Source organism: Engraulis encrasicolus, chromosome 24, assembly GCF_034702125.1.
Source record: "Engraulis encrasicolus isolate BLACKSEA-1 chromosome 24, IST_EnEncr_1.0, whole genome shotgun sequence".
NCBI classification, from domain to species: domain Eukaryota; kingdom Metazoa; phylum Chordata; class Actinopteri; order Clupeiformes; family Engraulidae; genus Engraulis; species Engraulis encrasicolus.
The window spans coordinates 8,914,677-8,936,221 of NC_085880.1; the positions used below are offsets into that span (position 1 = coordinate 8,914,677).

At 47.4% G+C, this 21,545-nt stretch overlaps 1 protein-coding gene across 3 annotated transcripts in view; it reads left to right on the top strand.

The window, feature by feature from the left end:
- The window catches only part of LOC134441198 (nucleoprotein TPR), a 72,464-nt gene that overhangs the window by 45,657 nt on the left and 5,262 nt on the right, over positions 1-21,545 (top strand). For all 3 annotated transcript variants that reach the window (XM_063191392.1, XM_063191394.1, XM_063191393.1), the window contains exons 17-24: positions 693-813; positions 2,496-2,690; positions 3,397-3,549; positions 9,323-9,540; positions 11,154-11,337; positions 12,109-12,270; positions 12,684-13,070; positions 18,601-21,285. In XM_063191392.1, coding sequence (XP_063047462.1) covers positions 693-813; positions 2,496-2,690; positions 3,397-3,549; positions 9,323-9,540; positions 11,154-11,337; positions 12,109-12,270; positions 12,684-13,070; positions 18,601-21,285 — 4,105 coding nt within the window. The remainder of the gene's footprint in view (positions 1-692; positions 814-2,495; positions 2,691-3,396; positions 3,550-9,322; positions 9,541-11,153; positions 11,338-12,108; positions 12,271-12,683; positions 13,071-18,600; positions 21,286-21,545) is intronic.

A 21,545-nucleotide genomic window follows, 5' to 3' on the forward strand; every position in this document is an offset into this window, starting at 1 on the left:
GGGGGGCTTTCACATGACTTTGTCTTGGGCCCGGAAAAGTTGCCAGCGCCCCTGTAGCCAAAGACTGCAAACATTGCACTGCACTTCACTGTGCTGTACTCCCCCTTCCAACCATGTTTTAATGGAGTGCTATTGGGTGTCTCTGCTTCATATGATATGGCCTAAAATGAGAATGACTCACTGAGTATATTACTACTTTGGGGGAAGGAAAAGAAAAGGATGAGGCTGTTTTGTAGTTTGGGGGACTCTACAATACAATAGAGTGCTTTCATACAGAATGTGTGTCTGGTTGTGCATGTGAGCTCACATCTCTTGCTCTCTCTCTCTCTCTCTCTCTCTCTCTCTCTCTCTCTCTCTCTCTCTCTCTCTCTCTCTCTCTCTCTCTCTGACAAAACTGTGTGTGTGTGTGTGTGTGTGTGTGTGTGTGTGTGTGTGTGTGTGTGTGTGTGTGTGTGTGTGTGTGTGTGTGTGTGTGTGTGTGTGTGTGTGTGTGTGTGTGTGTGTGTGTGCATATGAAAATACACGTGAGGCTGCACACACCCACGTACGAGTGGAGTGTGCGTGGAAACGTCCGAGGTCTGGGCATGAGGTGTTCTTAACCGCTGTTTAGGTGACGTGGTGCGGTGTGTTGTGGTGTGGTGTGTTTCCCTGGATACCGGAGTGATTCCCTGGATACCATTGTGTTTCCCTAGATACCAGAGTGTGCAGAGCGCCTTGACTCAGCAGAGCTCCGAGCTGCAGGACACGCGCATGCTCACCGAATTCCTGGAGAGAGTGGAACTGGAGGGCGGACGATACAGCAGCCTGGGAGAGGTGAGCGTGCGTGTGTGTGTGTGCATGTGTGCGTGCTTGCTTGCGTGCGTGCGTGTGGCTGTTTGTGTGTCTGTTTGTGTGTGTAGGTGTGCGTGCGTGTTTGTGTGTGTATGTGTGTGTGTGTGTGTGTGTGTGTGTGTGTGTGTGTGTGTGTGTGTGCATGTGCGTGCGTGCGTGTGTGCATGTGTGTGTCCGTTTATGTGTGCACGTGTGTGTGCTTGTGTGTGTGGAAATGGAGAGGGGGACGCTACAGCAGCTTGGGAAACATGAGCACCAACAAACCTTCACTCCACAATCTTCAACTTCTGACCTCGAGACTGACGCCTGATGCCTACAGCTCTCTTCCAATCCAGGACAGACCCTTGATACCTCCCCTCCAATTCAAGACTGGCTTCAAGGACCTTAATGGTCTTCTCTTGTTTGCACTATAAACTCAATGCAATGCCTTGGAATGGATACGTTTAAGTTCACACTTCCGCTAAAGACAATGACTTAGGACATAATGGCAAAAGAACATGTACACCTATACAGGGCCGCTGACGTCTTGGGCAGGCCCTGGATAAAGTCCCACACACACACACACACACACACACACACACACACACACACACACACACACACACACACACACACACACACACACACACACACACCTCCTTACATACAATGTCGGGGTGATGCAATTCTGGGCCACCCCTCTCCCTTGGGCCTTGGACAACCTTGACCTGTTTTTTCACCTTGGTGACACTGCACCTGTAATACATGCAGGAGGACCATAGTCTCCATTCAGCATGTCCTCCTGCCTGACATGCATCATGAAAAATTGGAGTACTCATAAATGTTACAGTAGGTGGATTTGATTTGGTTTGATAGACACTCGTGCTGTTTGTCTGTGGGATCATAGCAACTCAACACCTTGGCATCTGTTACCAGTGTTAACCTCACCTACTGTATAATCCGAACCGATGCCACAAGCAATTTTCTGGGTTCAATGTGTCTTTTTGTTCGGGCAACCCAGATTAACATTCTCAACTTCATTGAATAAATGTGATTTGGTGTAATCCGAGAGTGTCACGACACTTGGCCTGTTTTGGCATTGGTACCATAGTAACAGAATGACTTTAATTAAGTTTGTGGCGCTGAGGTGACACAGAAAACATGCAGGCCGAGACTAAGAGCAGCTTGTCTTTTATTCATGACATCATGATCCTGTGACACAAATAGCACACTTGGGAGTCATGCCAGATTCATTGTCTTTCATTGTCGGTTCTGTGAGAGTTGAAGTTTCTACAAATGCAAATTTGAAGCATTAGAAGTATAAAAACATGGTACCGCTGATAACATTTCCAGACAATGCATTGTGACTGTGTGTCGATTATTTAAAACTTTGTGTGTGTTTATCTGTGTGTGTGTGTGTGTGTGTGTGTGTGTGCGCGTGTGTGCGTGCTTGCATGTGTGCGTGTGCTTTCATGCATGCGTGTATGTGTGTGTTTCATTTAATACCTTTTCCCTGGAGGTGTTTGTCGCCTGTAGTGTTTCAATTTATGTACAAACCAAGTCAGTGTTTTAGTCACACTTTACTTACTGCACAACACACATCCCAAGTTGGCCGGGGGGGGCAGGTTGCCATGTCTGATTGCTCTTGTTTATCTGCTTGTTGTTTGTTTGTTTATGTTTACCAGCCTCTGCACAGTGACATCGACACGGAGCCGTCCCTGTTGACCATGCCGGCTGGAGGGGGCGGCGTGCCCCTGCTGGAGCCCATAGGAAACCCCGTGGAGGAGCTGCGGGAGGCTGTGGAGATGCTGAACGACACGGCCAGGGAACGGGGCCGCTCCGTCTGCCAGGACCAGGCCATTCAGGAGCTGCTCAGCCGGGTAGGACACGTAATCAGGGTTGCCAGATGAGGTTGATGATTTCCAGCCCAAAAAATGTTCGAAACCTGCCTGGAAGCACCAAATCCCACCCAATTCTATTGATTTCTATGGCCAAAAATTGGGCGGGTTTTTCTGCTAAATGCCATTTTCACCCACAGACGGCCATCCTAAGCAGCCCAATTGGGCGAGAAACCGCAATATGGCAACACTGGGCATAATGCAAGGGTCCAAGGTCAAACAATGGCACACTGGCTACCTGTACAATTAAAAAGTGATTGATGGCGCAGCCGTGGCCTAATGGTTAAGGAGATGGGATGGGTAGGACATACCAGGGACTGCACCAAATCATTATTACACTGGATACCTGTTGAATTGAGGACCAGGAGACATCGATTGGAGAGTTCTCCGTCCTCCTCCAGTATGATTGGGGAGAGCTCTCTTCATCACTCAATGCTGGGGACTTACAGGGGCAACGCGACCATGACCTTCAGTACCAGGGTCAAAGGTCAAACAAGGACACACTGAATGCCTGTTAATTAAACCCATTGAATTTCTGGTTACACTTCACTTGGTAATTTCTCTGTAATTTCATGGTAGTAATCATTTTGGACCACACACTAGTAATGACATGCAGTTTCCTGACAGATCTTTACTACATGCAGTACCAGCATGTCATTCAAACTGTGCTTTCCCTTAATTTTCCCAGCATGCCGCTGTGCGTGTGCGCGTGGAGAAGCAGACGCAGCGGGCGCTGGCGCTGGCCCAGGAGGTGACGGCCAGGGAGAGCGAGATGGCCGTCAGGTGCGAACCCGAGAGGAGTGGCCTGGAGGGCTTGGAGGAACAGCGGACGCAGCTGCAGGTAGGAAATACTAAGCTGAAGAGAGAGCGAGAGAGAGTGTGTGTGAGAGAGAGAGAGAGAGAGACACAGCTGCATATAGGAAACATACTGTAGGTTGTCACTGAGCTTAGTAGTTGTACAGGACACAAAGTTGTTTGCTTATTGTACAACCCCTGGCAAAAAGTATGGAATCACCTGTCGTGGAGGATGTTCATTGAGTTGTTTCAATTTATAAAAAATAGAAGGATGAATGATATGACACAAACCTTAAGTCATTTTCAAAGGGGAACTGTCTGGCTTTAAGAAACACCAAAAGAAATCAAGAAAAACAATTAAGTTAGTAAGTAATTGATACTTTTTTAGAGCATGCATAGAGAAAAAATATGGAATCACTCGATTCGGAGGGGAAAAAAATGGAATCATGAAAAATAAACAGACAAAAGAACGCTTCAAGACTTTTTTGCACCACCTCTGGGCTTTTTAACAACCCACAGCCTCTGAGGAATGGCATTAATGGATGAAAAACAGTACCCTTCATCAATTTTACTCACTCTTTCTCTGATTGCAGTTACCACATTGGCTTTACAGGTTGGAGCCCTGTCATGGATCATTTTCTTAAACGTCTACCTCAGATTTTCATTTGGTTGAGGTCCAGACTGTTTGTAAGCTGACGATATGTTTTTCCTTCAATGGATGACATCACTGATTTTACAGTATGACAAGTAAAGATCCATTAACATCCCACGAAAAGATTATCATCTCCAAGCATCTCTTCAATTGATTGGATAAGAAAAGTGTCCAAAACAACAATGTTAACTTGTGCATTTATTGAAAATGTAATGCCGTCATGTTCTCCCCAGTGCCTTCACCTGACATGCAGCCCCATAGGCTATTGTCAATGACGGTGGACATTTGTACGTTTTCATTAGTCATCCTCATTTTCATTTTTCATCAACCCCATGTAATAAGTGCACCAGACAACATTTCCAGCATCAAATTGTTCAAAGAGGATTCACAATTAATCAATTAATTAGACTTTCATCCAGTCAAACTGTCTGAATGCTTTTTTTGGGCCATTGCATTGTTGTTTTTCCAATTTGGGTGCATGTGTAAGTTCAGATATCCGTGACTGTATGTAAAGCCCATTTGCTTTAGGTGATTGGAGATGGTTGCCAATGCCTTTTCAATAAATACTCAAGTTTATATTGAAATTTTGACAATTTTCTGATCCAATTAGTTGAAAGGATGCTTCGGAATGATGAAATCATTTCTCGAAATGGTAATGTACCTGTCCATTGGCAAAACCTGTGAATACATTCTTTACAGATAAAGACATAAGGTCAAGTCATGGCCTACAAAAAGCCTTGAACTCAAATCCAAGACGATATCTGTGGTGGAAATTTGAAAAACATGGTCAATGGCAAGGCTCCAATCCGTTAAGATGATCTGGCACTGTAATCAGAGATAAAATGGAGCAAAAATGATGAAGGGAATGTTTTTTTCCTCGTAAATGCCATGCCTCAGAGACTGTGAGTTGTTCTAAAATCCAAAAGTGGTATAAAAAAAGCTTTTGGAGTGCTTTTTTGTTGGTTTGTTTTTCATGATTCCATAATTTTTTTCCTCAGAGTGGAGTGATTCCATATTTTTTTTCTCTGTGCATGATCTAAAAAAGTAACCATTACTTACTAACACAAATGTTTTTTTGTGATTTCTTTTGGTGTTTCTTAAAGCCAGACAGTTGCACTTTGAAATGACTTGAGGTTTGTGTCGCATCTTTCATCCTTCTATTTTTTATAAAATAAAACGACTCAATGAACATCGTCCACGACAGGTGATTCCATACTTTTTGCCAGGGGTTGTATGTGCAGGTAGGAAACGGAAGACAGGTGTTCACGTACCTGTATATAGGATAGACAGGTGTTCCCTTACCTGTACATAGGATAGACAGGTGTTCACTTACCTGTACATAGGATAGACAGGTGTTCACGTACCTGTATAGACAGGTGTTCACTTACCTGTACATAGGATAGACAGGTGTTCACGTACCTGTACATAGGATAGACAGGTGTTCACGTACCTGTACATAGGATAGACAGGTGTTTCCTGCAGGACAGACAGGTGTTCACTTACTGCAGGTAGGATAAACAGCTGAACCTGTAGGCGGTTTTCTCTGAATTAAAGCAACACCAAGTAGTTGTTTTCAACATTCAAATAATCTTTAATAATCCTTCAAATAATGTTTTTTTTTAAAGTTTACTTTAGTTTCAGTGCTCAACCTGTAACATAGTGAAAAGCACTTTCAATCCTCCATGAGCGGTAACCACTTTTAAACAGCCTGGTGCAGATTTCACATGTGTGCTCCGCACTGTAGTTCTCTCTGAGACACAATTCCCCTTCATACCTGTAGAGTGACAGGACATAAAAAGTACTTTCTTTTGCTTGAAAGGCCTTTACTTTACATTGACATTAGTGCCATTGTGTACTTGTTGTGCTTTGTCTACATGGCAGAGTGGAAACAAACAGTGAAAATCCATGTTTAATAGTAAGCAGTGAAAATGTACGGTTAATAATGAAGCAGTGAAAAGCAATACAGTACATGGCACTCCTACAGATGGCAGTGTGGTGTTTAACCTTTGCCTCATTTGAAACCCCAAGATGTCTAATAATGGAAGTTTATGGAAAAGATCTCCGAAAGCTTTTCTTTATTTCCATGCCCTAATGCTCTCCTAAGCACATTATTATTATTCACCAAAAGGCACCACACACCGCACACAGGCCCCTTTTTATATCAGCCACGTTGCTCTTGCTGATGCTGTCAGGGAAGCCCACAGTGGGCGACAAAGGGGTGAGCTGTCCTGGGCTCAGAGGAGCCGGGGGCTAAAATTGGTTCCTTATTATATTGTATGTAATAGGTGGGGGGGCCCTCTCAGATGATTTTGTCCTGGGCCTGGCCAAGGGAGTCAGCGGCCCTGGTCTCTGTTGCTGTTTCAGCTCCAAATCCACAGCTGTAGCAACATTTTCCAGAGGATATAAAAGCCTTCCGTCATCCAGCAGTTATGTCAGCGGCAAACAAGCAAACAAACACATGCACGCACCAATAATGCACACCACAAACACAGACACACACACACACGCACACACACACACATACACACACACATTGACAAGGACACACACACACACATGCACTCACCAATAATGCACACCACAAACACAGACACACACACACACACACACACACACACACACACACATGCACTCACCAATAATGCACACCACAAACACACACACACACACACACACACACACACACACGCATGTACACACACACACACACGCACAGAGGGAAGAAAATATGCATGAGCGCGCACACACACACACACACACACACACACACACACACAACACACACACACACACACACCACACACACACACACACACACACACACACACACACACACACACACACACACACACACACACACACACACAATATAACCACATCTAAAAAAAAACGTCGGCTCAGTGAATAATCAGGAACACCTCTGAGCCTGTGTCTGCTGCCCTGCGCTGTGTTCGGAGGATGTGTTGGAAGGGAGGTTATCGTGGCAGGAAAAGGCGGTTAGGCCCAGGCCCCGTCCTCTATAAACACAATCACAATTGCACGAAAAGAGTTATTGGCCCAGCGAGCGCGGTGATTACAGCCGCACAATGGCTTTGTAAAGCTGCGTCGGTGTAATTGGGACTAGTACGAAACCAAACGAGGCCGTTTTCTCACACACACTATACGACAGACAGGCCTCCGCTGGGTTTTGTGGTTAGCTTCGACGTGTTATCCCACGGCTCTCACTTCCTGTTGTGTTCCCTAGCTTTCATACAGCCGTGCAGACCCCCACGCTCTCTCTCTCTCTCACACATACACACGCGCACATGTGCACGCTTATGTGCATGCACACACACACGCACACACACACGCGCACATGCATGCACACACGCACATGCACATGCACACACACACACACACACCCACACATGCGCGGACGCACACACATACACACACGAACACACTCTCACATGCATGCACACACACACATGCACACGCACACACACGCGCGCGCGAACACACACACACACACACACACACATGCGCGGACACACACACACACACACGAACACACACTCTCTTTTTCATTTGCTGTCATACACACACACACACACACACACACACACACACACACACACACACACACACACATACACACGCATACACTCACAGACCCCCATGCTTTGCAGCCTGCAAGGGTTTTAATCAAATAAATAGAGCCGGCAAACACAGAAACACATACCTTTGTTTTATTGGGCCACCCAAATGCGCTAAAGGACAACACTTGCGCACTCTTTTTCCATGTAAATTGTCATGTTTGTTTGTGTTTATAACAAAGAGCCTGTGCGGGATAGAGAGTGTGTACTTGTGTGGGAGGTTTTTTATGGAGGGGGGGGGCAGTATGAGTCATATTTGGGCTTTGTTCTGTTTATAACAGGCACACACGCACTGCCTCACACACACACACATACACACATACACATACGTACGCACATACACACACACACATACAGTAGATACACACACAAGCGCATGCACTCAAACAAAAGCACATGCAAACCCCCACACCCATGCACACATGTACGTGCAAACACACACACACACACACACACACACACACACACACACACACACACACACACACACACACACACATCTGTCTGGACACGATAGCATTGAAGAGCAGCGATGACCTCATGGCTAATACCAAAATAACGCAGTGCAGTCATGGAACAAGTATCCGCCAATCTGCACTGCACCCCTGCACCTCGCTGCACAACACTGCTCCTCCTCCTAAAGGTTAGTCAAGAAGCATTGTGAAGCTCTGCAATCAGGGAAGACAACAGATGGAGGGGACACATAGGTCAGGTGTCCCAGGCCACGGGAGAACGGGGGGCCCAGAATCGGGTCCTCATTACATTGTACTGTATGTATTGAGTCAGTGGGGGGCCATTTCAAATGACTTTGTCCCGGGCACGGCATAAGATTGGACTTGGGTCCTGGCCACTCCCACCATAGAGCCTATAACACCATTAATTACCATCTTCAAAAAGCTGTCAGGCATGCGAGAAGTGTGCGAGGCGAGCCGAGCCGAGCCCTGGACATATGCAAGGCATATGTTTTTTCCTTGGACTCCCAAAGCTATGGAGGCGTGCGTACGTGTATGTGCGTGTATACACTGAAACGCTCCTGAGCCTGGATACGCTTGCTCTAATGCTCCAAGAGGGACATTGAGTCATACAGTGCACACGCATTAGAGAAACACATGTACATGCGCACACACACACTCGCACTTACACAGACATGCACATTACACATGTACACACAATTACACACATGCACACATGTACCGAATTCTCACATACTTGGGTAAGTGCTTAAATCATTCTCTTACACAGAGTCAGAAAAAAAGAGAGAGAGGGCCAGAGAAAGAGAGACGGAGAGGGAAAGAGAAGAGAGGACGAAAGACAGCAATAGGCCCACAATGATTGCATGTTGTGATGGAGAGCTGCTGTGTGTTTGTGTACGTGTGTGTGTGTGTGTGTGTGTGTGTGTGTGTGTGTGTGTGTGTGTGTGTGTGTGTGTGCGTGCGTGCGTGCGTGCGTGTGTGCACGTCCCCCCTCCAACTCTACAAACCTTCCTCAGGATTAATTATAGTATCTCTCCTATGCTAAACTCTACTCTTCAGGCCGAGCACAACGAGCTCCAGGAGGAAGTGGAGGCCATGGAGAGACTGGCCGCTCGCCTGGACGAGCTGTGCCCAGAGAGGCTGCTGGTGCTGGGGGCAGAGGTGCAGGCCACCCTGGGTGCCGCTGCGGAGCTCCGGAATCACATGGAGGGGAACCAGCGGAGGCTGCGGCAGTTCGGGCAGCTGAGGGACTTCTTCCTGAACTACCTGGGCATGATGTAAGAAGGAAGAAATACATGGAGGGACGGAGGGAGGTCAAGTGATGTGGGGAGAGATTAAATGATGGAGAGAAATAGAGAGGGAGAGAAATGCATAGCATGAGAGAGAGAGAGGGAGAGAGAGAGATGGACAATTACAGAGTGGATAGCAACAACAAAAAATAGATAGAAAAATAGAAAGAATTGGGAGAGACAGAGAGTGAGAGATAGCGTGAGAGATAGTGTGAGAGAGAGAGAGAGAGAGAGAGAGAGAGAGAGAGAGAGAGAGAGAGAGAGAGAGAGAGAGAGAGAGAGAATGAGAGGCAGCTTGAGAGAGCGCGCGACTGAACCTTTGTTCCATTCTGTTAGCGTTCAGGCGGTGAAGTCATGCTATTTTAGCCGTGTCATGGGGCAATACATCAACAAAGGTTAAGCGCCGCGCTAAACAAAAGGAACAAACTGTCCTGTTATGGCCTGTTGAGTAATGTGTTTTATGTAGGGGATGCATGGAAAGGGGTCTGTATTTATGACTGATACAAACAAGTTGCGCATGACAGATCCAACGGGTTTTCAACAGCCTGTGCACAGAATGCAGTGTGTGTGTGTGTGTGTGTGTGTGTGTGTGTGTGTGTGTGTGTGTGTGTGTGTGTGTGTGTGTGTGTGTGTGTGTGTGTGTGTGTGTGTGTGTGTGTGTGTGTGTGTGTGTGTGTGTGTGTGTGTGTGTGCGTGTGTGCGTGCGTGTGTATGCATACATATGTGCATTCATGCTTCACATTAAAAATTGGGGTGTCAATATAGCTCTTCGAGAGTTGACATTAACTTAATTTCAGATAACGTCTGAGTGTTAAGTTTAATCTGTCAGTGTAACATGGTCAGAGTCAATTCTACTCCGTATTGTGTGAAAACCAACATTTGAATGTAAGGAAATAATTTCACTGTAGAGTTGCAATTACACTGGCCACCTGTAGAACTTCACACTGACTTTGGAACTCCACTGTGTTGGAGTGATTTGACTCTCTCCACACTGCTAGAAATACTCAATCAGGAGTAAGAACATTTACTGAAATTCACTGGAATTTTGACACCCCATTTTTTCCTGTGTTGTCTGTCTACGTACACTTACAGTAAATTTGTGCAACGTTTACTGCCATCTGCAATGACATAAATCCCTCTTTTCGTGCAGTGTGCAGTTTCGTATGTGTTTGTTAGGGTGTACAGTTGTGTGTTTGCGATTGTGTCTGTGCGTGTGTGTGTGTGCTGCTGTCTGTGCTTGTTGATGTAACTGAAGGGAACGCGTGAGGAGAAGGCAGGCAGGCAGCACGTCTGGTGAATCTCACACTGGATGTGTGTACATAGCCGCTCTCACACACGTTTACCTCATTCCCCCATTTGTAATCGCCGCTAAAACCTCCTCCTGAATCTTCCCCTCTCCTTCACCCCGAAAGATACTGAACGAAGGACACCCAAATAGAGGGGAAGATAAAGAGAAGAGTGAAAAGTTATATACAGAAGATACATACAGAAAGAAATAATGAGAGAGAGAGAGAGAGAGAGAGAGATAGACAGAGACAAGAGACAAGAGAAAGTGAGACAGAGATTTACTCAATGCTTGCTCCGTTTTTTTCCCACCAAAGATCCTGGACAGAGGACACGAGGTCCTACATCTTTTCGGAGAGTGCCAAGCACCAGGCCAAGGACAACCCCCTACCCGTGGCCGAGATGCTGGACCAGCAGATCGAGCAGAAGTTCAAGGAGTTCGATGAACTCTCCGCCGCGGCCAAGAAACTCATTGACTCCGAGCATCACTTGACCAAGATGGTGAGATGAGAGATGAGAGATGAGATAGGGCCGTAGTCAAGTCCACCTTTATAGAGTCCAAGACATGTCCAAGACAGAATAGTCAAGTCTGAGACAAGCCCGAGTCCAAAGAGGTTCGAGTCCGAGACAAGACAGAGTCCAAAAAGATTAGAGTCCAAGTCAAGTCCAAGTCACATGTCGGTCAGTGTTAAACAATGAAAAGGATGAATGTCAATAATGTGCGAGTTCAAAAGCCTAATTTGCCAAGACCAATGTCCAAGTCCAAGACAAGTTAGAGTCCAAACAATACAGAGTCGGAGACAAGTCCAAGTCCATAAAATAATGGACTTGAGTCGAGTCTGGACTCGAGTAAATACTTGAGTACTACAGACCTGGATTATAATACAGTCAGGGTGTTTTATGGTAAAAAGGCAGAGTGAACCTCAATCCTTAAGGGTTCCGATAATATGAAGTTAGAAGGTTGATTTATTAGCCCCTCAGCAGACAACTTGAAGAAACTCCCGCACACTGACCATTTCGCTGTTCTTGTTGAACAACGTTTCGACCCTCATCAGGCAATTAGCCCTTCAGTGAAATGAATGCTTACAGTCCTGTGTTTTCATATACATACAGTATACATATACGTAAGTACTACATACTGGTATGTACGTATATTACTTTTAAATAATTGCACTCCCATACCCCAATCAGGACGGTGTGTTGTTTGTTTATTTTGGATTTTTTTATTACATAAAAATACATGCACTCAATTTCCCATGATGCATCTTGCAGATCAAAGAGCGTATGGAGGAGTTGCGGAGCATGCTGGGATGGATCCTGGTGCACTGGAGGGCCCAGAAGGCCCAGTGGAAGAGGAGGAAGAGGAGGAGCGAGACGGAGATAGACGAGGATGCCATTTACACTGAGGCTACTGTCTGCTCTTCATCACCACAGGTACAGAAAGAAATGGGCTCTCAGTGCCAGGATAAGTGGATATAGGCCTACTGTATAACTACACTGTAGAACATTGCAAGCCAGTTATATGTAAAAAAGGTACGTTGCTTACAAACGAAAGGCAGCAGGGCAACTTCATTTTCATGTTTAACTGGCTGCAATGTTTGTGTATGGTTTGGCTGTGTGTATGGATAATTACGTTTTCACTGTATTGCTATATTATTATATGTATTATATATTAACAATGTTTTAGATATAGATAGATGATAACAGATGTCTAATAATGTAATATTAGGGTAATAATGTGTCAAACATGCATTACGGTGTCACCGATACTTGCATTCATTCCTAGGGTATAATTTATTCATTCATTAACATTTATGAAACTTTCCCTGATTTATGTCGTCCTATAGGCCACCCCTGGACAACCCGATACTGAGGGCCCCACTCCAGGTACCTCAGCATCCCAAGACAGGCTCAGAACAGACAGCTCCTCAGCAGCACCCCCGTGTGCCTCGCAGGACCAAACCCCAGAGGCACATCATGTCACAGAAAACAACTACGAGGTGATGAACAGTGTTACTCACAGCTCAGGAAGTGATGTCACGGATGGGCCGCCATCGTCCACTTCCTGTGAGAAGTCCAGTCCCCAGCTGCTGGTGCTGAAGGACCCGGGGTCGCCCTCGCAGCCCGGCACGGTGAACCTCATCCTCAGCTTCAACAACACTGGAGACAGTCAGCTGCAGGTGCAGGGGCCAGACGGAGAGCAGGGGGACAGGTCATCTGAGCCCATACACAGGGTATGAGTACACACATGCACATATTATGCACATAGGCACACGTAACATGTACACATGCAAGCAAAACCCATCACACACGCACTGTGCACATACTGTATGAGCATGCACACACACACACACACACACACACACACACACACACACACACACACACACACACACACACACACACACACACACACACACACACACACACACACACACACACACACACACACATATATACACATATATTGAAATATGTGCATTTGAATAGCATTGGATAATAATACAATTCAGTGAACATACATAAGTCCACACGATATGCAGTAAAAGTGGGCAGACTAGAAGATTCCGTATACATTATTGCAGTAAGCCACCCATCGCCAATGTTTTGCTTCCAGAGCACCAGGCTCTCTCACACGCCTCCACGTTTATTATTGCCCAAGCCACTTTCCAATCCAACCACCAGTTTTCCCATCACCTCTGCCTTACCTCCGTCCTTATTATTGTACAAGTCCATTTTCCCAGCACCTTTCCCCCTGCCCCCCTCCTGCCCCCATACCCTCTTTTTCTTCACCACTCTTCACCTCCTCCACTCTTGGTCTTCGCCCTTCCATTCCTCTCTTTCTCACCCTCTTTCCCTCTCTCTCCTTTCCTCCCTCAGCCTGCTGAGCCTCCTTCCTCCCTCCTTCCCATGCTCTCTTCTTTTTCTTCACCTCCACCGCTCTCCACTCTTGGTCTTCTTCACCCTTCCCTTCCCTTCTTCCCTTCTCTTTCTCACTCTTCTCTCTCCCTCTCTCCTTCCCTCCCTTCTTCCCATGCTCTCTTCTTTTTCTTCACTTCCACCGCTCTCCACTCTTGGTCTTCTTCACCCTTCCCTTCCCTTCTTCCCTTCTCTTTCTCACTCTTCTCTCTCTCTCCCTCCCTTCCTCAGCTTGCCGAGTCTCAGCCTCACTCTTCTGCCTGTAAAAGCTTCTGGAGGCGCTGCCAGGGCCTATTTGGTAGTTTAAAGCGAAAGAAAAAGATTTACCGTCACAGTGCAGAAGAGGTAAATGGAACAGCAATGTTCAGCGGTGGGCGCTCCCTCCAGCCGTGCATGCTGTGTTTGTGGTGTGTTGGCGTGGGAGCATGTCCGTGTTTCTGTGTGTGTGCGTGTCTTTGTGTCTGTGTGTGTGGGTTTGCTTACACTTGTGTGGTTGTTTGATTTCCGCTTTACAATGAAAGTGACTTCATGTGTGTGTGTGCAAAAGCGTATGCATGATAGAGAGAGAGAGAGAGAGAGAGAGAGAGAGAGAGAGAGAGAGAGAGAGAGAGAGAGAGAGAGAGAGAGAGAGAGAGAGATTAGTTTGTGTGTGTGTGTGTGTGTTTGTGTGTGTGTGTGTGTGTGCGTGTGTGCGTGTGTGTGTGTGTGTGTGTGTGTGTGTGTGTGTGTGTGTGTGTGTGTGTGTGTGTGTGTGTGTGTGTGTGCTTAAAAGAGTGATACAGAGAGAAAGTGTGTGAGTGTGCGTGTGAGTGTGTCTACTCTACTGCATGGGAGTTCAATAGGCAGACTGCATGCCATAATCGTGTGCAAGAGACTGGAAGCTGACCTATTGTGCTTGGTCTTCTCTGTTGTTTTCATAATCCATGTTCATTTCTCACACCCGTGGCCACATGTGATGTGTTACTGTGATGGACTGAAGTGTTTCTGAAGTGTGGATGTTGTTGCAAAAAGCCTCTGTAAGTTCAAGCAACCCTAAGTAGTTTGCCTTTTCAAAATCGTCTCCCATTCGAATGAAGTAGAGACCACACACACGTTCAAAATTACTTGCTACGAACTACTGGAATTATTTCGGAAAATATTGTTTTAAGTTTGTCGATGTTGCTTTAAGACTCTAGATGTAGGGCATGTGTTACAATGGCGGGCAGGGGACCTCTCTGATGTTCTTGATAGGTTTTTGTGTGTGTTTGTTTATTATGTCATTATGTCAGTATGTCATGATGTCATTGCGTGTGTGACTCTGGACTCGTAAGCAGACATGACGACCTCTTTTTGCTACTTTCTAAACGTGCCCTCGAACCAAACTGACGTGGGCCTGCAAACATTACGTCTAACCAAATCAGCATGTGTGCTGCCTGCGCTCAGTGCTCACACTTCTGAAGGCGGGTTGGAGGGGTCGGTACAGACTCCGAAAAGATGGGCAATGATGTCATTGGGTTTTGAAGATGAATCGTTTTTGTTCATGCATTAATTCGCTCCCTGGAGCCATAACAAAGGCGAAGGCAGGCAGGCAAGCAGCAGGCAGCAGCCGGGCTGATGGAGTGGGATGAAGCGTATGTTTAGACGGATGGAAAACAGGTTCGAGCAGGTAATGAAACGATGAGCGAAGCCAAATAGCTTTGGCCGACACTTTAGCACGTCAGGCAGACAGGCAGGCAGGCAGGCGGGCAAGCTGGACAGCCTATTGCCTGGTACTGTAAGGGAAGTGTAATGTTACCAAGCCCCGAGATTCACCTCCAAGGTAAACACTAAACTATATTTCAAAGGGCCAATATATTTAACAAACCAAAAAAGAAGACAAATGAGGACTTAATTGCAACACAAACAAAGACTGGGGTGTACTTTGGAACCCACGACAACAAAGCAAAGCATTTTCACAGGGTTTTGTGTGCTTGTGTGCTTATGCCATGGTGTTGGATGACATTTTAACCTTTTCTGACTGATGATAATTAGTTTGGAGTTTGACTTTGGGCAGGGACCTGTGAATTTTCAGCTCTTTGTTGGTCACGTAATACAGTAGTATCAGATTCTGTGTTCTCTGACTCTCCCCCTCCTGGTGGAAAACAGTGTTTAACCTCGAGGGGGAATTAAGTGTTTGACAGCTTGCAGAGCCCAACCCCTGAATTTGGAACTCCTGGGAAGTATCACTGACGCCCTGTCACCTCTTTGCGACCTCGAGAAGATTTTGATATCTGTCATCGGTGGAAGACCGGTAGATTGCGAGAGCCTCTGAACTTCTGGCAAATATTTATGTTAAACTTGACTGTGCGCGGCAGTTACAGATGACGACCAGACCAGCCGTGCCTCCGGCTTTAAATGGCGGCTAAAGTGAACCGCAGTCATCTCAAAAGGACAATTTGTCATACGCAGAACTCACAAAGGCCTGCTGCTTCCCTCATGGCGTCTTTTCTTAAGATGTGAGTTAGGTAAACACTGTAACTCCATTTCACTGATGGTCGGAATGGGCCAGTTGGATGATTTTTTTGGATGATATCTTTTTGGTGTCACACTCATTGGGATGTCATGCCAAGGCAGGCGGACAGGTTGTTTAGGGGGATTTCGTATGGATGGAATGGAATTAAAAGATCGAGGAATGAAAGGATGGAAGTAAAAAGTGGGATTTCAGATGGAGGGGCAAAAGAAATGGGAAGAGTGAGATTTAAAGATTTAAAAAGGGTGGGGGGGAGGCTGGGTAATGATGGACATATAGAGCTATCGTGATTGCTGGGGAATTACAGAGGGGGAAAAGAGGAGAGGAGAGAATTGACGCAATGAGGGGAGTTTTGGAGATTATGCAAGCCTTCTCCTCAGACCTGATGTCATGTCAGCTGCATGAAGTAAGCGATAGTGTGTGTGTGTGTGTGTGTGTGTGTGTGTGTGTGTGTGTGTGTGTGTGTGTGTGTGTGTGTGTGTGTGTGTGTGTGTGTGTGTGTGTGTGTGCCTGCGTGCCTGCGTGCCTGTGTGCCTGCGTGCCTGCGTGCCTGCGTGCGTGCATGCGTGCTTGTGCTGTACAGTATGTGTGTAGTCTAAAGTGTTGTGGTGAGAGAGAAAGCTGGTGACCTTGATCTACAGTTCCCAGTGCAAACTAAGGGCCCAGCCTTTCAGTCGAGCTCCCAGTAGGAGATGACGACAAGGGAAGAAAGGAGAGAGCGGACGAGGGAGCAAAAGAGGGAGCAAGCAAGCGAGTGAAAGTGGGGGGAAGTTTCTAGAAGCTCGTACATCTCATGCCATGATTTATGGTGTGGAGCTGCCAGGATAACCAGATTAGTCACAGAGGTTAAAGGTCAAGCCATTACAGCTGCAAATGACGCCATGTTTGGGTAGCACATGATTCTGATTAAGGTCTTCGAGGCCAAGAAAGAAAAAGAACGAGAAAACGAAGAAAAAAACAAACCCACATATCCCACCAAGATACATACAGTACACTAGGAACAATCGCAGCAATGTTCTTTTGTCTCCACTTTTGCCCCTCCTTGATGGTTTGCTTAATGAAAACGGCTCCAGGAGCTTCGCATTCTCAGTCGCTGCAGCTGTACTTGGCTGTCGTTGTTCAGTAGTCAAAGACTGAGTTCTCTTATTACCACCCCCCTAACCAACCCCCCCCCCCCTACACCCCAACCCCCAGCCCAGCGCCTCTTATTGTCTCTGTCACTTGAGTCGGATGTCATGATCATCATTCCATCATTAACTCTGAAATAAAGTGCTGTCTGTTCAGTTGTGTTCGCCGGCCAAAGGAATGTGTGTGTGTGTGCGTGTGTGTGTGTGTGTGTGTGTGTGTGTGTGTGTGTGTGTGTGTGTGTGTGTGTGTGTGTGTGTGTGTGTGTGTGTGTGTGTGTGTGTGTGTGTGTGTGTGTGTGTGTGTGTGCGTGTGTGTGTGTGTCTGTGAGGCTCTGCTGTGCTGTGCCGTGCTGTGTGTGCGAGCATGGGGCTTTTCTGGATAACATCACCAGTCAGTTCAGTGTAAACTTGACGAGCTCTCTGCGTTGCGCCGCGTTGCGCCGTACTACAGAGCCACGGGGTCCTAAGCACCAGGCCTGTCTAAGCATTACGCAACATCTGAACTGGAACATCACAAAGATCCTTTTGTGTTCACTACTAGACCTCATCAGTCGGCCTAGCTGTCATGATGGGACTATTTGAACTCCATTGAGGAGGCTAGTAAAATAGGGGAAGGGGGCTATTGCAGATAGTTGGCTTTTTGTATTCGTAGTGCATCAAGACAACTAATAGAATAAGAGGGTTCTGCTAATAAGGATAGACTTTTTGTGTTCTCCTGTCAGGTGTATCATGCGTAATGCGTAGACATGCAAGTGTGAGTGACTCAAATGGTTCACCACCACAATCACCACTGTGGGACAAGTGGGTATTCCAAGTATATGGTTAAATGATAAACATGGTTAAGTTAACCTACTGAAAGGGGTACATCTACTAGTAGATGGCCTGTGGGTGTCATTTATTATTAGGAAATAGATTGCACTCAGTTTTTTTCTTTCTTGTTATTTTCTTTTTATTTAAACATTGCAGGGACTCATAATGTTTAAATAATAATAAAGGAAATAACTGAGTGCGATCCATTTCCTAATTACTTGATTACTTCAGAGACACACCAACAAGACGGAAGAGCGCGGTGTGTGGAAGATAACCTTGTCATTTATTTAAGAAAATGAGAGCTCTTCTATTAGGTCAAGGTTAACTTAACCTGGTTTACTACTGAGCCAGTTTCTCGGAACACCCCCTTCTCAAGTCACATTGTTTTAACCTGTTGTGTCTTTTCTCTTCTCGTTCTAGGTAAGTACGTTCTTGCATGTTAAGGACAACACTGCCACAGGCCCTGTGTATGAGAGCATGTCTCTGCCTCGGCTCAGTACCAGAGTCCAGGCGTCGGCCTCCTCTTCCTACCAGTCTCCCACCCTTTCATCCACCACTAATTCTTCATCATCATCGTCATCCTCCTCCTCATCCGCCACGTCCCCAGCTGTCACCTCCGCCTCCTGTGACAACCTGGCGCCTCAAGTGAGCACTGTTTCCTTCCATACACTTCCATGGGGGACAGGCAAAGCAACCACCAGCAACACCACCTCCCATAACACCGCTGCCTCCACCTCCTCCACCACCTCCACCACCACCACCCCCACCACCTCCACCAGCAGCACCTCCATCTTCAGCAGTCTGAGGAGGCGTAGCAAGAAGAGGAAGAAGAAGGATGTGCGCCGCCACACCATCCAGAAGATCATGGGGGTGGAGCAACAGACCGAAGCGGAGGAGCAGAGGGAGGATATGGGGGAGAGCACTCATGTGGTGGACCCTCCCACTGCGGACCGAGAGCCAATCATCTATGACACGCACACGTGGCCATTGAAGGAGAGAAGGAAGAGGAAGAACGCGGGGAAGAGTGCTGCCGCAGCAGCCAATGCTAATACCTCCATCGCAGAGAATTCGGAACTCACAGACTACGTCAAGAACCCACTGCTTAGTGACATCGATGCTGAATGTTCCGGAGAGCTTCTGTCAGTTCGACCAATCAGCCAAGGTCCAGCGTTGCCTAGCAAAGCCTCAGCGCCCTCCTCAGGCCCCCGGGTCAAAGGTCACTGCAGGTTCCTGTCCTTGGGCTCGGTGTTGAGCTTCGAACTTCCCAAAGACGTGGGGGTGATACCGTGCGTACCGGACGTCATCACCATAGCACCCCCGGAGTCCAGACGAGCCGATCCCAACAACAAAAGCTCACCAGGAATCGGTGACAGGGACCGGTCCATGGCCTTGAGCACCTTCAAGCTGGCCAGATCGCCACCGGCACGCAAAGAAGAGGAGACCAGACACAGTCCTCCTCCTGCTGAGGCGGCGCCACCTCCAGCCCACGTGCATCGAGCCCAGGATCAAGACCAGGATCAAACCCAGGACAGGAAGGGAGAAGAAATCACCATTGCTATTGGTGAGGTGACGCATCTCAGCGCAATTCACCAAGCACACCAATCCCAGAATAAAGAGGAAGGATGTGTGAAGGCTATTGATGATAGTGTAAAAGAGTCCTCTGTAGGTGATGAGGAGGACTGTATTCCTCCTGAAGAAGACTCCTCTCAAGAAAACTCCTTTCCTCCTCCTCCCTCCCCCGTGGCTGATCTCAGCAGAGCAGCGTCCCAGAGCAGCCTGGTCAGCATCCAGACCAAGAGGCTATCGAGGCTAAGCGGCCTGCATGAGGAGGAGAGCACAGCGTCAGAAGGAGACAAAATGGCGGCCAAATCAAAGAGGAGTGTGAGCAATCCGCACGCAGCAGATGACCAAAGCGTCGCGAATCTCAAACAGAGCGGACTGCAGAGACAGCCATCTGTCTATGAGGATGGGACAGTTTCTGTCATTGAAGTCCAGGCCCGCGTCTCCATTGCCACAGACAACACAACTCACGCGTGCCCCAGTGTCCACACTCTGATTAAAGACCTGACCGAACACAAGTTCCACAGGCCACAGGCAACAAACTCTGCCGCAGCAGCAGCTCTCCAAAGTGGGAAAGAGAGCCCTCTTGTGGCGGTGACACAAAATCACACATCCCACATGGTGCTCAGCTTCAAGACCAGTGGGAGTAACAGTAACAGTAGTGGTGGTGGGAACCCCAGCAGGGAGGACTCGGTAGACTCTGGTCTCTCCAGCTCAGGCAGCTTCAAGCTCTCCATGGAGGCTCCAGGAGGGGGTGGAGAAACCACAGACAGCTCCCCCAGCAGAAGGGTCATCGGACGGGTGAGAGCTGTGGAGTCAGGGGCAGAAGGAGGTGGTGGAGGAAAATCTAAAGCCTCCACGACAACAGCGTCTTCACCAGTGACGACTGTTAACGTTCACAACTCCAGAACAACAACCGTGCACCCCAACCATCAGCAGTTCGAGGAGGAGGAAGAGGAGCTGGAGGATATTTGGAACCAGACCAACGGCTACCAACGGAACAGCATCTGCTCCGACATCATGTACCAGGGCTACAAGGAAGAGCAGAGCAGTACGCCTCCACGGCAGCAGAGGGCAGCACCCTCCCCTAACAAGGAACAAGCCATCATCTACAGGAAGCTGGTCACCGCCTCTGCGCCCAACCTACTGGTTGCTGAGTTCAGGTTGCCGCCGTCCATCCAGAGCGTGCTGGGCTACTACGCCAAGGGCCAGTGTCCCCCCAAGGAGGGAGGAGGAGGAGGAGGCCGAGTGTTGGCCAAGAGGGACCGTCGCTCCTGGGCTGCCTTCTCCCATCACGAGCGCACCAGCAAGCAGGCCACGGTAGCATTCAACATTGAAACGTCATCGCATCCTGTCAGCTTCCCAGACATGGAGGACCAGCGTAAATACGTTTACCATTATAAAGAGGAAGAGGAGGAGGAGGAAGAGGATGGGAGGGAAGAGAAGAAGGAGGAGGAGGAGGAGAGGAGGAGGAGGAAGGAAAGGGAGCAAGGAGGAGGAGGAGGAGGAGGAGTGGAGGTGGAAGTGAACACAGCTGTGTCGCAGGTGAGGTGGTCTTAAGTGAAAAAAACAGACGATTGAGTGCACCGCCACCCTCACCATATTATCAACTCCATTGAAGACAGCCCTCTGCCTGATGCCTGTGCATGAACATCGTGAAACTGAACTGTAAAGTTTCATTTGCAGCGTTGTCATTATATTTATGTCTTCACGAATGTAGTAGTAGTAGTAGTAGTAGTAGTAGTATTAACAATAATCATAATAATCATAATATTAATCACTTTTATTGATATAGCATTTAAATT